The 15580-nt window shown below is 40.1% G+C and overlaps 1 protein-coding gene across 2 annotated transcripts in view; it reads left to right on the forward strand.

Annotated features, from left to right (window-relative positions):
* dnajc6 (DnaJ (Hsp40) homolog, subfamily C, member 6) overlaps nucleotides 1-15580 on the forward strand; it is a 139947-nt gene that overhangs the window by 40116 nt on the left and 84251 nt on the right. Inside the window, exons 4-6 of one of the 2 annotated variants that reach the window (XM_060829766.1) lie at nucleotides 10848-10897; nucleotides 13164-13312; nucleotides 14781-14903. In XM_060829766.1, coding sequence (XP_060685749.1) covers nucleotides 10848-10897; nucleotides 13164-13312; nucleotides 14781-14903 — 322 coding nt within the window. Of the gene's footprint in view, nucleotides 1-10847; nucleotides 10898-13163; nucleotides 13313-14780; nucleotides 14904-15580 lie in introns of those variants that run through there. The other variant, XM_060829765.1, reaches the window with a different exon arrangement.

The following is a 15580-nucleotide window of genomic DNA, read 5'->3' on the forward strand; positions in this document are numbered from 1 at the left end:
GTAAGCTGTTGTGAAATAAATTGCAGTAGAAATAAAAATAGCCTCATAATCTTCCTCCCTCATGTTTTTAAAATTTGCAACATAAGCCTATTTTTTTTTAAATATATGGCAAATTTTCATGTAATAACTATATCTATTCATCTTCTAATGTGGTGTTTTGGTGCACATTCTTTTTTGGGTTTTCCAGTAAGTGAACATAATGACCTCTATGATCCAGAGTGCATCTGTTTCCTGTATAGCACCTAGTTAACCATTGTATGACCCATGAATCTCCACAAGGAAACCTAGCTTTGTACATCCGCAATTGGAGCATGGTCACATGAAACTCCTCTCTTCTGGAATTGAGTAAACTTACACTTTTGGGAAGTCAACATCTAAAGCAATGAACCAGCAAATTATCATAAAATAGGTGAATGAATGATAAACTCCCAAGCAGTTCTTTTTATGAAGAACTGATCCTGATTGTAGACTCTAGTCTCAGAAGCTTATATTTATGTACACTACCTTGGAAGTTAAATAGGTATCAATATCTATTATATCTCATAACTATCTGAGAAAAATCTAACATTACTGGGCACTCACTAGTTTATCAGAATTTGAAAATAGCAAAAAATTTTATAATCTGTTTGTAGTGGATCTGATAAAGTAAACAGTTACCTTCAATAACAGTTCTTGTTTTGGAAATATGGGATGTAAGATACAAACGAAATTTCTGTTGACAAAAAATTTATGGCCTTGAGCATTAGCTCTTTGCAATTTTGTTTGCAACTCAGTATACAAATGGTATTTGCCTTCTCCAGTAATCTTTACTTGCACGCTACCTAATCTCGTGGATCTTTATATTGTATTGTGGTTCATTCAAGTAAATTTGAGCTGTGCTACAAATGTATGACTTTTAAATCATTTAAGTTTTGGGAGTGTTTTACTTTGGGTTAATGTGGAGAAATAAAAGGAGTCGGGTGACATGCTCTGTTTTCTGCACCATGCAACTTCGGATGGTTCATTTATTAAAGAGGCATTCCTCCAGGCTATTTTGGTGAGAAGCAGGTGTAATATGCTCCTGATTTGTCAGCAATGCTAGAAAAATTAGTTCTGATAGATCGTTAGTTGCTGAAGGTTTAGAAAGATGCTGACAATGTCAGGCTTTTATTTGGTTATACTTTTAACTGTTTATTTGCTATCAGGACAGAATGAAGTTGGCCATCTACAGGTTAGCTAAACAGCATGTTTACCTAGATACAAGGCTGATGTGATTTACATTGCCATGGAGCTAGGTGTCTTGGAGGAGAAAGGTGCATAGGCAACCATTTTTACTTAGAATTTTATTACAAGTTTCTTCTAAAAGGTGCTTCAGACTTTGACAGCCAGATTAATCTGCCAGAATCTGAGAGATTAAGGTGTTCCCATGGTTCACTGTGCAGCAACATAGGTGGGAGCTCACACTTGGTTTCAGAAGACCAAATTCATGAAGATTTATAATGAGGCTGAAGATGCGCCTACCTTGAGCTAGTAGGTGAATAGCCAAGAAAATCACTTGCTGTGAAAGATAGCTGATAGGCTAACATTTACCAGAATGGAAACAAAAAGAATGGAAGGAATGCTCAGGAACTGAGAATTACTTTGGGAGATTTCAAAGTTTATTTGAGGAACAACGTACATTGAAACGTGGAGTGGGATTTTCAGTTGTTTTAAAAGTAAAATAAGCAGTTCAGTTCATTAATTGAAAGAAGAAGCTACAGAAGTGTAAAAGTGATAAAACTTTAAATCCTATTGTGATCCTTACAGTCACTGGTAATCTGATTTCTTTGTAAAAGTTGAGTTTCTATAGAAATTGTACCAGCTGTGTCACCAATGTGATGTTTTGTCCCTACCAACACGATCTGAGGGTAGAAGACCTTGCTGTTCTTTTATCACTGCTCAGAACTGCATTTGGATATAGCCATAATGCTTTCAGCCTTCAGTTTGTGTTTTCCCAGCCTTCTGTGCATAAGAAATTCCTAGCAATTGGAGTTCCATTTTCCATGATTGTTCATTAGATTAGTGGAAGAGTTTCCAAGTGCATTTGTTTCTAAGCTTAAAGTCTGAAAGAACATTAGGAACTATAACACTGAATGGGACTTATTTTGCTAGATAGAACCAACCATGTGGTGAAATGAAAAGGCAGCATCGCGTTTCCTGAACAGTTAAGGTGTCTGTTGTATACATAAATGGAAGTCAGGTTGTAAGTTTTGCTCGCTGAGTGAGTAGGTATGGTCTCAGATGTTTTGTCACCCACTCAAGGTAACATCAGTGAGCCTCCGGTGAAGCGCTAGTGTTCTGTCCCACTTTCTATTTGTGTGGCTTGTTTTGTTAAGGTGGGTGATATCATTTCCAGCACTTTTTCTCAGAAATTGGTAAGTGCGTCCAATTCAATGTGTTTATTGATGGAGTTCAGGTTTCAATGCCAGGCCTCAAGGAATTCCTGTGCATGTCTCTGTATAGCCTGTTCTAGGATATGTAGTCCAGTTGAAGTGATATCCTTCTTCGTCTGTGTGTAAGGATACTAGTGATAACTGGTCATGTCTTTTGGTGGCTAGTTGTGCTAGTGTATCCTGGTGGCTAGTTTTCTACCTATCTGTTGGATGCAGTCCTTGCAGGACTATGACATTCGATTTTGCTGGTTATTGGTACAGGGTCCTTTTTAGGTTCATCAATAGCTGATGAAATGTGTTGGTAGGTTTGTGGGCTACTATGATACCAAGAGGTTTGAGTAGTCTGGTAGTCATATCCAAGATGTCTTTGACGTATGGTAGTGTGGCTAGTGTCTCTGGATGTGTTGTCATCTTGAAACAGCTACTAATGAACCTAAAGAATCCTTACACACAAAGAAAGATATCACTTCGACTGGGACAACACCTCCATCCTAGGACAGGCTAAACAGAGACACAGGGGAATTCCTAGATGCCTGGCATTCGTACCGGAACTCCATCAATAAAGACATTAAGTTGGACCCCATTTATCAACCTCTGAAAAAGTGTACTGGAAGTAATATCATCCACTCTAACAGACCAAGGCATACAAATAGAAAGCAGGACAGAATGCCAGCACTTCAAAGGAGGCTCACTGATACCTAGCATGGTCACAAAACATCTGAGAACAAACTGACCAGCTCAGTGAGCAAATCTACAACCTGAGCTACATTAGGGTGTTCATAAGAAATGCCACAGGAGGTATTAATCTATGAAATTATTTTGGTGTATTTGATATTTTTTGAAAGGGAGATTAGCTTGCTGGTGAAGCCATTGCATTTATTACATTGAAATAAAGGAAAGAAGTGTAAATGTTGGAGATCTGAAAGCAGAGTTGACATTTAAAGTCTGAGGCTAGTTTAAAGAGTCACTGGATTCAATGTCAACTCTGCTTTCTCTCCACAGATACTGTCAGACCTGCAGAGTTTCACAACCAATTTGCTTTTGCTTTAATTACATTCATCCTTTGCCTTAATTTCATTTCATGGTTTTTTTAAAAACTAGGTATCAATGTTTCCTCTCTCTGAAGTGATCATTTCTCAGGCTCAGTTTTTTTCAGGTGTTATCAGTTATCTGGTAAATTTGATTAAAGTCATTGATCTGTCTGATGCAGCCTGAATTTGGATGATGTACTATTGTTTCATGCACAAGCTTCAATGTCATATTCCTGTAAACTGAAAGCACTTGTGACAAAGCTGGAATGACTGGCAGGTTACTGTGTGCAGTATCCTTCCAAATATTCCCTGTTTAATGGTGAATCACCAAAACATTTGCACATACCGTTTCTTGGTTTATGTTATTAAATATACATTTTATTAATGTTCACAGAACCTAGAATTGTACAGTACAGGAATGGGCCCTTTAGTCCACAACATTGTGTTCAACATGATGCCAAATTAAACTAATCCCTTCTGCCTGCCTGTGGTCTATGGCCTTCCATTCCTTGCATATTTATGTTCTTGGGGTGGGGTGGGGGGAGGAGTTCACATTCTGATGACAAATTAGACAAAACTTTGTTAAATGTTTCATGAATCCAAGAAATCATTACACTGCTTTTGTTTGTCTTGATTTGCTGCATCTGTATCAAGGTCAAGGCACCATCCTTATCGTATATGAGCTCTGTACTTAACTCAGGCATGTTCATTATGTCGTTTTCTCATTGAAGTTCATCTGGCAAACTCTGGATATGGAGATATAGTCTGTTAAACAGAGATGAGTGGATTGTTCACAATTGTTTCCACCCTGGGAGATCTGTATCATATCCTGCCTTTGGTGATACATTTCCAGAAGATTGGGAATAGCAAACATCATTGACAGACATTTGTACCTCTGAAATGGTGTTTATAATTATAGCCAGAAAACTATTGCTTTCATCCAACTTGCCAGTATTTATCATTCACATCTAGGGGGTAGTGAAGATCTCTGCCTTGGCAGGTTATGGCAAAATTGCGTCTGTTTGGTGTGTCATGACTATAAATCATAAACTTTTGATTACTAATGGGCATATTGAACTTTAATTTCAATAATTTTTTTAAATGAGGACTGATACAGCCAAAATGACTGACTGGATGTCAATTGACTGTCTGGAGAGATGAAGAGCTAATACCCGAAACACCGAATTCTCCTGCTCTTTGGATCCTGCCTGACTGGCTGTGCTTTTCCAGCACCACACTCTTTGACTTTTTGACTCTGATCTTTAGCTTCTGCAGTCCTCACCACCTCCTGTTTGGAGAGAAACTTCAGAATGTCCCATCTGCCCAGAATTGGGGAAGTGTGTAATAGGCAAAAAGGGAAGAGATAATGAGAGGCTGCCTATCCAAGTAGCAGGGAGCCATCTTTTGCAGACATTTTGTGCCTTAGCCTTCCAAGGTTATGTACTGAAAGGTGAGCCTCAACTCTAGTTTCTGTGCGTTTTGTGGCCTGATGTTTTCGTGTGTGGACTAGCTTACTGTGAAGATCACAGTTTTGAGAACAGCCATTAAATTCTGCTATTCTGAGGTGGAAAAGACATATTTACTCACGCTAAATATTGTCAGCTGGCCATTGTTGAAAGGAACCAGGATGAAGGAATTTCGAACCGTCTGCAAAGCCAAGAATCTCAAATCACTTGTTCATCTACTAACGGTAATGCTACCAGTACATCTGCTAATGGGTGCAACGTTCTACTGGTTCACTCTTTACAAATCACTCAACCTGATCCACCTTTTTCCAACTTGTATCGTTCTTTGATTTCATTTATTTTTGATCTGTGTGGGTATATGTTGCATTGTTATTTCTCCTCCTGTTTAGGAACTAAGAAATTACATTTTATTGTGAACTCCAGTCTGGTTATATTGGCTACTTTTTAAAATGTAAAATTGTTTGGTCCAGGAGGAAGGTAACTGCTGGTGAAGGGAAGCAATCCTTTTTAAATGAACTTTGTCACAAGGGGGTGATTTGTGAATAAAGAAGGAAAGCCAGTTCATGCAGGAGTGTCGTGACTTCTGAATCATATTTGGAAACATAATGAATTGAGGAATCTTTCACTGGTTGTAACAGCATGGGATATTAAAATCTCCTTGTTTTTTTTGGAATTATGTTCATACTGGGTTTTCCAGGTCTCTTCACTGCTGCCAGGTTGTGAATCTGGTCTGTCAGAGTTTTTACTATTTGATTACCTTTTTGTTTTCCAGCTGTTACGGAGTCACACAGCACGGAAACAGATTCTTCGGTCCAACCAGTCCATGCCGAATGTAATCCCAAACTAAACTCAGCCCATCTGCCTCCTCCTGACCTGTATCCCTTCAAACTTTTCCTTTTCCTGTATCCATGCAAATGTTTTTTGAATGTTGTCATTATACCCACATCCTCCACTTCCTTAGGAAGTTCATTTGACACGTGATCTACTGTTTCTTTTTAAAAAATAAGAAAAATTGTCTCATGTACTTTTTTAAGTTGCGAGGGGAGAGATTTTAAAAATGTGTTCCCTAGTCTTGAAATTCCCATTCCTATGGAAAAGACAAGTTCCATTAACTCTATCCATATCTTTCATTATTTTATAAACTTCTATCAGATTACCTCTCAACTGCCTACGTTCCAGTGATAAAGGTCCCAAACTATCCAGCCTTTCTTTATAACTCAAACTTTCCACACCTGGCAACATCTGGTAAATCTCTTCTGAACCCCATCCAGCTTGATAATGTCCTTCCTATAACTGGGTGACCAGAACTGGACACAGTATCCCAGACCCATCATGTCTTTCAGGCTACAATTGAGGGCAGCTGGAAGTCTCCTCAGTAAATGCTGAGTTAGTCTCACCTTGTTGACTTATTTCAAGATGATGTTGAGCAGAAAAACATTCAGGATCTCTGAAAATGTCTTGGGACTTTTTCTGGTCAGCAATAAATGTCTTCGTGACTGACAAAAGTGCTGCAAATCTCTTCTGGTATGTGTAGGGATACTGGTCCTGGTTTCAGACTTTCTTCAGCTGAGAAGAGTGGGTTTGCTTAATGACTCCTGTCTGGAGCCCCAGATCTTCATTCGTCCCATTGCATTTGACTCTCTGCTTCGCTTGTTCTCTTGGAATAAGTATCATTCCATCATATAATCTCAATTCAGGCTTCAAGGGCTTCATTTTTGAGCCACGATCTTGAATCATTTTGCACACATCTGCAAGTTTCATGATGTTGCATGGAGCACCTGATGAAGGAGCAGTGCTTCCAAATATACCTGTTTGACTAGAACCTAATGTGATTTTTAACATTGTCCACCCCAGTCCAACTCTGGCTCCTCCAAATCATGAAAAAGAAAGAGATACAACAGTTTGAATGGGTTGGTCTGAGTTTTGGACACAAGGTATTTTGGCCGTGAAAGCAGCTGGATAGAGTTCTTGGTTGTTCTCTTGTGGACCTCTAATTAAAGGATAATAGAATGCTTTAATAAGAATCCCAGAAATAAGTGAATATCTCTTGGAGCCTGCGGGAAGTTGTTTGCATTGACTGGTGACTCTAGATTTCAAGCATGATTCAATTTCCTGTGCCTGTAAATCAACACAATGTTCCAGGACTTTCACAAGCGCATTGTATTCATCATTGAAATAGTTATCGAATTGTCAAGTTTTGACTTTCTTTCATTTTAATGTATCCCTTAACTGTGTCTCGCTCTCTCGCTCAGTGAGGACGATGATGCCTGTTGAAGGGCTTATGCCCGACACATCGATTCTCTTGCTCCTCAGATGCTGCCTGACCTGCTGTGCCTTTCTACCACCACATTCTCTACTCTGATCTCCAGCATTTAACTCCTCACTTTTTCTCTTCTGTGATCAAATAAGATTGAGTTTTAAATTATCTTTAAAAATTACATTACTTTGTGTGCTTTTGCTCTACTGAAGTCTCCGTATTAAGTCATTGTTAATTTCTGGTCAAGTTATACACTTGGTATCTGATTCATGTTGTTCTTAAAGTCTGGTTAGGAACAGTTGAGTAACCTTGAGGGTAATTGAATATTTTAGTTTCACTGCATTGCAATATCCAATGGTGTTGAATTGTTTAGGTCTGGTTTGCTATCTCTGTATAATTACGACATTTTTTTTTCAAGTGGTGCCCCCTGCAATACTTGCCTCCTGCACTCTGGGTGGAATGCTCTCTGAAGGGTCAGTGCTGACTTAATAGGCCGAATGGCTTCTGTCTGCCCTGTAAGGATTCTATAGAAATGTTTTAGCAGAGGGACAGAAACTTCAGAATGATTCCAGGGTGCAATGCAGTTTGAAGCACTCTTATGCCAGGTAGTTAACAGAGTTGCTGAACCATTTTTTTTTTTCAGATTTTCACTGCTTAACCCTGTGACTCCTTCCATCATTCTGCCATTTGAGACTGGAAGAAGTACGCTCACTTTGATATCCCCTTTTTATTTCCACAGCAGCTAGGAATGGAACGTTCAAATCCGTCATTGCTCACTCAGTGCCAGAGAATTGCCAACTGAAGTTTGTTCTTTTTTTACATGAGCTGTGTCTCTTCAACTCTCAAAATCCACACATTTTCAGCTATTTGCATATAAGCATTAATGGCTTCGCTTTTAAACTGAAAGCACTTACAGCAGCGTCCAGATGACTCTGGCAAGTCACTGTGCAGTGTCCTTCTGAATGCCAATGGTTTAATCTGGACATATTAGCAAGACAGTCCTGGTCTTAATTGACATATCAGTCAGGGCATGGGGTATAAAAATTGGGAAGTTATGTTTCAGTTGTGCAGGGTGTTGGGTGAGGCCACACTTGGAGCATTATGGTCACCTTCCTATAGGAAGGATGTTAAACTGGAAAGGGTGCAGAAGCAATTTATGAAGATATTGCCCGGACCTCAATGGCCTGAGTTATAGGGAAAGGTTGGACAAGCTAAGACCTTTTTTTATCTTTATATAGCATAGGAGACGGGGGTGGGGTCTTATAGAAGTGGTTTAAGATCATGAGAAGTATGGGTAGGGTGAATGCACTCAGTTTTTTTTTCCCCAGGGTTGGGGACTCCGACTAGAGAGAATCAGCTCAAGGTTAGAGTGAAAAGAAAATGAAGGAACCTGAGAGGCAACCTTTGTTTTATACAGAGGGTGGTTTGCATATGGAATGAGTTGCCAGCAGAATTGGTTGAGGCAGGTGCATAACTTTTTTTTTGAAAGGCATTTGGGCAAATACATTGATAGGAAAGATTTTGAAGGATGTGGGCCAAGTGCAGGGAAGTGGTGGTTAGTGTAGATGGACATTTTGGTCAGCACAGACCCGTTTGGGCCAAAGGGCCTGTCTCTGCGCTGTCGGATTCTGTGACTTTTTTTTTCCCCCACATGACTAGAGATCAGGAATGAGGGCCTTACCTGATTTTAGTTTTTCCCTGTCCAGTGGTAGTACAAGCCGCCTTCGATTGCTGTCCTTGATCTAGAAGGTCTTTCGAGCAAAATACTGCAGATGCAGAAAAAACTGAATGTATTCAGCAGGTTTGACAGTATCTGTGGAAAGAGAAAAAGTGTTAACAGTATTTAAGTTTGGACCTTTCATTTGAGCTATTCCATTTTGAGAATTTCCATTTGTTTGGTTTGACAGTCAAAGTTTTAAGAGTGAATTATGTTTGAATGCTGAACTTCAAACCAATAGACTTTAATAAAAAGAAATCTACCAACTGCCGGGATTAAAGTGGTGTTCTAATGCTAGATTGCCTACCCCTATGGGAGGGCTTGCAATGCAGAATGTAGCAGCTGAGCCAGAGGCTTGTGGTTCAAGTCCCACTCCAGGAATTGACAGCCAAGGGTGTGTTTACAGTATGACCTGCAGATGTTTCTAACACGTCGCTGGTCAGCTATATCATGGAAAGGAAGTTGGAGTTTCTACCATCACTATTCATAGCTGCAGGCCACAAAATGCATGTACATGTGAATTTTGCCACATAAATTTGGGCTTGAGTTAGATGTAACATACCACAAATTCCTGGAACGTAGTAACTTGGAATTACAAAGGACTGAAAATCCATTGGCTTGGCTCAGAATCTTTTAAGGAGTGCTAGTTGCTATTGACATTAAAATGGCAACCATCACTATGGGAGACACCAGTCATTGGGAGGTGAGGTAGCTTGGTCTATTGACTGGCCTGCCTTAAATCATTGCTTCTACCTTTTTCTGCTTGACATAATGAAGGGGACAAGTCTAAAGGTGGTCTGCCTAGGGAAACCTGGCCCAGCAGGTGCAAACTTGGTCACTTCAAGTTTAGGGCTGACTAAAATCGAAGTACTGTTGAAGGTTTAAGTAAAACTCTGAGAATTGCAGTGGGGTGATGTAGTACTATTCATGGCCAACTGGCTGATAGCAGCAGGTGAGATTTGATTATAATGTTGTTCTGTATGTGTACTTCATATCTGTAAAATAAAATAGTTTAACAATCTGCATTTATTCATGTTGCTCTGAAAAGTTTCACACCAAGTTATTAAAAGTAGCAATATATGTGAGCTTACATGCAAAAAGGTGTATTCTTTTGATTTTGAAGGGTTTGCTGCTAAACCCCCTGGGTTACGTTATTGTAGATATATATTTTAACTGACTTGTTCAACCATGTCATAAACACGTGTTTGGAGTTCAAATTCCACCCACTCCAATCTTCTACCCTCGAGGCAGGAACACCCCACACCACAAAAGTCCATTACATAAATTAATACTGAGCAGAATAGGCATCTTCCTGAATAATGTCTGTGGGGACTGGTTCCAGAAGTAACCAATATTGTGGTACCTGAAAGGACATTTAAAGCTAAAGCTAAATCTAAATGAAATAGTATGCTGGTGAGTATACCAGCTGCTCACTTACATTATAACTTGGGCTGTCCGAACTTAACTAATGGAAAAATACTTTTACATACCATTCGGTTGACAAGTCTGGTTTTCTGAGGACTTAATTTTCATTTCAATAATAAAAATTATCGTGGATGTTTGGTCAGAATTGTAAAAGCTTGGTACCAAATCTTGATTTTACGAACTGAATTTGAACAACCTCGAGCCAGTTCTCGTGGGTTGGAATCAAATGTAAAAAGCTGCTCTGATTGTATCAGTCAACTTGAATGTGATTCAAGTTGACCATTAGAACAGTTGCTTGAAGAGGTGGCAGAGTAGTGTGAATATACCCAGGTTATAACCTGGGACTGCATGATTTATGATGATGTTGCTTGAAATGGGTTGTCTTTCCTACTGCTAATATCTCTCTTTTTCATGGAATTCATCAAGATTTTAAAAATAACATTCTGTAACTATTCTTCTTTTAGATATTTATGCGTTATTGTTAAAGATTATTTAGAATTATTGTTAAATAATGACATGTTCAATTTAATCTTGTTTCAGTTATGCCAAAGGAGAACTTAATATTTCTTACATTACATCACGGATCATAGGTACAGTGCATGCTTTCATTTTGACAATTTGATTTTGAGCCTTTTACAGTTTTTATGGAAGAGGCATATTTGAGAATTCCTTGATGTTAGTTGCCTAAACAGTGTTTAATCACTGCTGCTTTTGACTTAGTTGGTGTTCTTAAAAGACTTTTGAAGTGGTGCACCAGATTGTAGACAAGGTGAGAATAACTTGATTGATATAGCTAAAAAGCATGACAGAAATGTGGAGGTTGTTTAGGAATCACTTACGGATAGGGTTGGACAGGTCTGTCCCATTGAGGCAAGGAAGGGATGGTAGGTTGAAAGAAACTTGGGTGACAAAGGATGTGGGACATCCAATCAATGGGAAAAAGGAAGCTTAAGGTTGACTGGGCCAGACTGGATATCCCCTAAGTTACTACAGGAAGTGAGGGAAGAGATTGCTGTGTCTTTGGTGGTGATCTTTGCCTCCTCACTGTATACTGGAGTAGTGCCAGATGACTGGATGGTGGTAAATGTTGTTCCCTGGTTCAAGAAAGGGAATAGGGATAATCCTGGGAATTACAGTGCAGTCAGTTGTATATCAAATTATTGGAGAGGATTCTGAGACATGATTTGATTATTTGTAAAAGCACAGTTTGATAGTCAGCATGGCTTGCTGAGGGACAGGTCATGCCTCACAAACCTTATTGAATTCTCTTGATGTGACAAACCATGTTGATGAAAGTAGAGCAGTGGATATAGTATACTTTGGATTTTAGCAAGACGTTTGCTAAGGTTCCTCATGGTAGGTTTATTCAGAAAGCAAGGAGACATGGGATACTGGGCAATCTGGCTGTCTGGACACAGAATTGGCTGGCCTGTAGAAGACAGAGGGTGGTGGTAAATGGGAAGTATTCAGCCTGGAGCTTGGTGACCAGTGATGGTCTGCAGGAATCTGTTCTGGGACCTCTGCTCTTTGTGATTTTAATAAATTACTTGGATGAGGAAATGGAAGGGTAGGTTAGTAAGTTTGCCAATGACACAAAGCCTGGTGGAGTTTTGGATAGTGTGGAGGGCTGTTGTATGTTGCAACAAGATATTGATAGGATGCAGAACTGTGCTGAGAAGTGACAGATGGAGAAGTGAGAAGTGATTCACTTTGGAAAGCTGGATTTGAATGCAGAATACAGGGTTAAAGGCAGGATTCTTGTCAATGTGGAGGAACAGAGGGAGCTTGGGGTTCATGCCTGTAGATCCCACAAAGTTGCCACCCAAGTTGAATGGGTTGTTAAGAAGGCTTATGGTGTGTTGGCTTTCATTAGCAGGGGATTGAGTTGAGCCATGAGGGGTTATGCTGCAGCTCTACAGAGCGTTTGTTGGACCACACTTGGAATATTGTGTTCAGTTCTGGTCGCCTCATTATAGGAAAGTTGTAGATGCTTTAGAGAGGGTACAGAGGAGATATACCAGGATGCTGCTTGGACTGGAGGGCATGCCTTATGGAAGGTTGAGGGAGCTAGGGCTTTTCTCATTAGAGCGCAGAAGAAAGAGAGGTAACTTGATAGAGGTGTACAAGATAATGAGAGGCATAGAGGGCAAAGCCAGAGACTTTTCCCCAGGGCAGAAATATCTATCACGAGGGGGCATAATTTTAATGTGATTGGAGGAAGGTATGGGGAGATGTCTGAGGTAGGTTCTTTACACACAGTGGTGGGTGTGTGGAATGCATTGCCGGCAGTGGTGGTTGAGTCAGATACATTAGGGATACTTAAGTGACACTTGGATGGGCATGTGGAAGATAGTACAATGAAGGGTATATACATTAGTATGATCTTGGGTTATGATAAAAGGCCGGCGCAACATAGAGGGCTGAAGGGCCTGTGCTGTACTGTTCTATGTTCTGTGTTCTGTAAAAGTGCACTTGCACCACAAGACAGATCTGTAATGATGTTCTCTCAGGCACGCATTCTGGGCTTGTTAGCTGTTTCAGAAAGTGATAAGAGAGTTTTAAAAAAATGGAAGAGAACGAGGAGAGGAATCCAAACAATGTAATAATATATTCTCAGAAATTCGCCTGACAGATAGTTGTCTGTAGTAGATTAAGTTGAATAGAATCTGTGAAACCATAAAGTAGGATTTATGAATAGGATAGTTGGAGCCAAAGAACTTTTGTCTATTGTTTTTGATCGCAAAATCCACCCATAGTGCAATGGTACAGTAGTTTGATCCATGTGAAGTACAAGTTAATTGCATCTGTTCAGGAGGTCAATATATCTGTCTAACACTGATTTCCACTATCTATCAGTAATATCTTATCCTGCTGAAGGAGTGGAATTGAGTTTCAAGAATCAAATTGATGATGTACGATCCTTTTTGGATTCACGGCACCTGGATCATTATACGATCTTCAACTTATCTCAGAAATCTTATAGAAGTGCCAAGTTTCACAATAGAGTAAGTAGATATCTATGCTAACTTGTCAGGTATTTGCTGGCTACAAAAGCACATTTCATAAGCTGTGTTTTGATATAATATTAGTGTTTTGTACTTTGGGACATCTACAAAATAGATTCTTGCTATGTTAGTGATCACATGATCTGATCTGGACAGCTTTTGGCCTGGGATCTGGTGCAGGCAGTTTGACCACATGTGAAGGCCCATTGCTGGGATGTTACACTGTAAGGGATGAATGCAGATTTCTCCAGCTTTCTCACTTCCCCTCTCCCACCCCCTGCCTTTTCTCCATCCTAACCCTCAAACTCAGCACCGCCTTCTTGACCTGCAATCATCTTCCTGACCTCTCCACCCCACCCCCTCTCCGGCCTATCACCCTCACCTTAACCTCCTTCCACCTATCGCATTCCCAACGTCCCTCCCCCAAGTCCGTCCTCCCTACCTTTTATCTTAGCCTGCTTGGCACACCCTCCTCATTCCTGAAGGGCCGAAACATCGATTCTCCTGCTCCTTGGATGCTGCCTGACCTGCTGCACTTTTCCAGCAACACATTTTTAAGCTCTTGATCTCCAGCATCTGCAGTCCTCGCTTTCTCCATGTTACACTGTAACGTCTTTTTGAAATTTTGTATGTTACTGTAATGTCAACTCTTTAACAATGTTCTTCTTTTAACTTCTTTTCAACTCTAAGTAATGCAGCTACTTTTATTTTTCTGTATTCAAGAATTGTACCTAGGTACTTCACCCTAACATAAGAGGGTAGATGTTGTAAAGCTTTTTACTGCACTCCTATAATGGAGTACATGTGACCATTAAAAGGATATTGTATGTTATATTGATGTAATTCAGCCACTTGTATTTATATAGCTCCTTTTCTCTTATTCATCTGTGGAATGTGTCAGTCATCGGCTGGCCAGCTTTTATTGCCCGTCCCTACTTGCCCTTGTGAAAGTGGTGGTGAGCTGCCGCCTTGTGCGCAGCAGGGCCTTGGAAGCAGCAACTTGATCATTTGTTTGTTGGCAATGTTGACTGAGGGATAAATGATGGCTAGAAAAGTAGATGTAACTCCCCTGTTGCTCTTCCAAGTATTGTTGAGACAGCAGATTAAGTCTTGGCTTAAGATCTCACCAGGAAAACTGCCTTTGACTGTGTAATACTCCCTCACTGATGTATTTTGCATTTTCAGTCTCTATAATGTGAATTGAACCCACAACCTTCTGACTCAGCCTGAAGTACTATCTACTAGATCACAGCTTCCAGGCTTGCTGCAAACAATTATTCTCATTTTCTGTGTCATTCGTGTTGCTTGCATTTTGCACTCCTACTGTTCTGTAGCTGCGTTTCTACCTCTAAGCTCTCCTTGCCTTTTGTTAAGCAGAATTTGCTGCTGTATGAACTGAATTTTCATTTGTTTCTTTTTGGTCGCTTGTCACTATTTTATTTCTCTCTCTTTCTTTTTTTAAAAATAGATATCTGAATGCAGCTGGCCAGCCCGTCAAGCCCCCAGTTTACACAATTTGTATGCGGTGTGTAAGAACATGCATCACTGGCTACAGCAAAACCCTAAGAACGTCTGTGCTATTCACTGTGTGGTAAGGTTCAGCAAAATTGTGGAAAATTATAAATGTCATCTGATAAATTCACCACATGGTATGAAGGTGTAGAGTTAAGATTCAATCCCTTGGTTTGTGTTAAGTAAGCTAATTTTAACTGGGGAGCATTTAGGATGTTATAGTTGGACATTTCTGGACTGGAGTGGGGAGAGGGAACAAAATACCCATGTGGTTCATGATCAATCAGAATCCATCTCTTATTGGAAAGTAGATGTATCAGCTGAAATGTGTTGTCCTGACTTTAAGAGCTTAGGTGAAAGTGGGTACTACAGATGCTGGAGATTTAGAGTAGAGATTAGTGGTGCTGGAAAAGCACAGCAGGTCAGGCAGCATCCGAAGAGCAGGAAAATCGACGTTCCGGGCAAAAGCCCTTTATCAGCCCTGATTTCCCTGCTCCTCGGCTGCTGCCTGAACTGCTGTGCTTTTCCAGCACCACTCTAATTTTTGACTTTTGATATGAACTTTGTTCATGTGTTACTGGTGAGTCTGACTGTCAATGTAGATTAGATAATACTTTTTTCCACCCCTCCCCTGATGCAATCCAGTCCCTGATTTCCCCCTCTCCCCTCCCTCTATGTAAAACACACTTGCCCACTTGCTGTTTCAAGAATTACTATTGCAAACATCAGATCAATGTGCATCACTTGAAGCATGTT

The sequence above is a fragment of the Hemiscyllium ocellatum genome, chromosome 9 (genome assembly GCF_020745735.1).
Source record: "Hemiscyllium ocellatum isolate sHemOce1 chromosome 9, sHemOce1.pat.X.cur, whole genome shotgun sequence".
Taxonomy (NCBI): Eukaryota; Metazoa; Chordata; class Chondrichthyes; order Orectolobiformes; family Hemiscylliidae; genus Hemiscyllium; species Hemiscyllium ocellatum.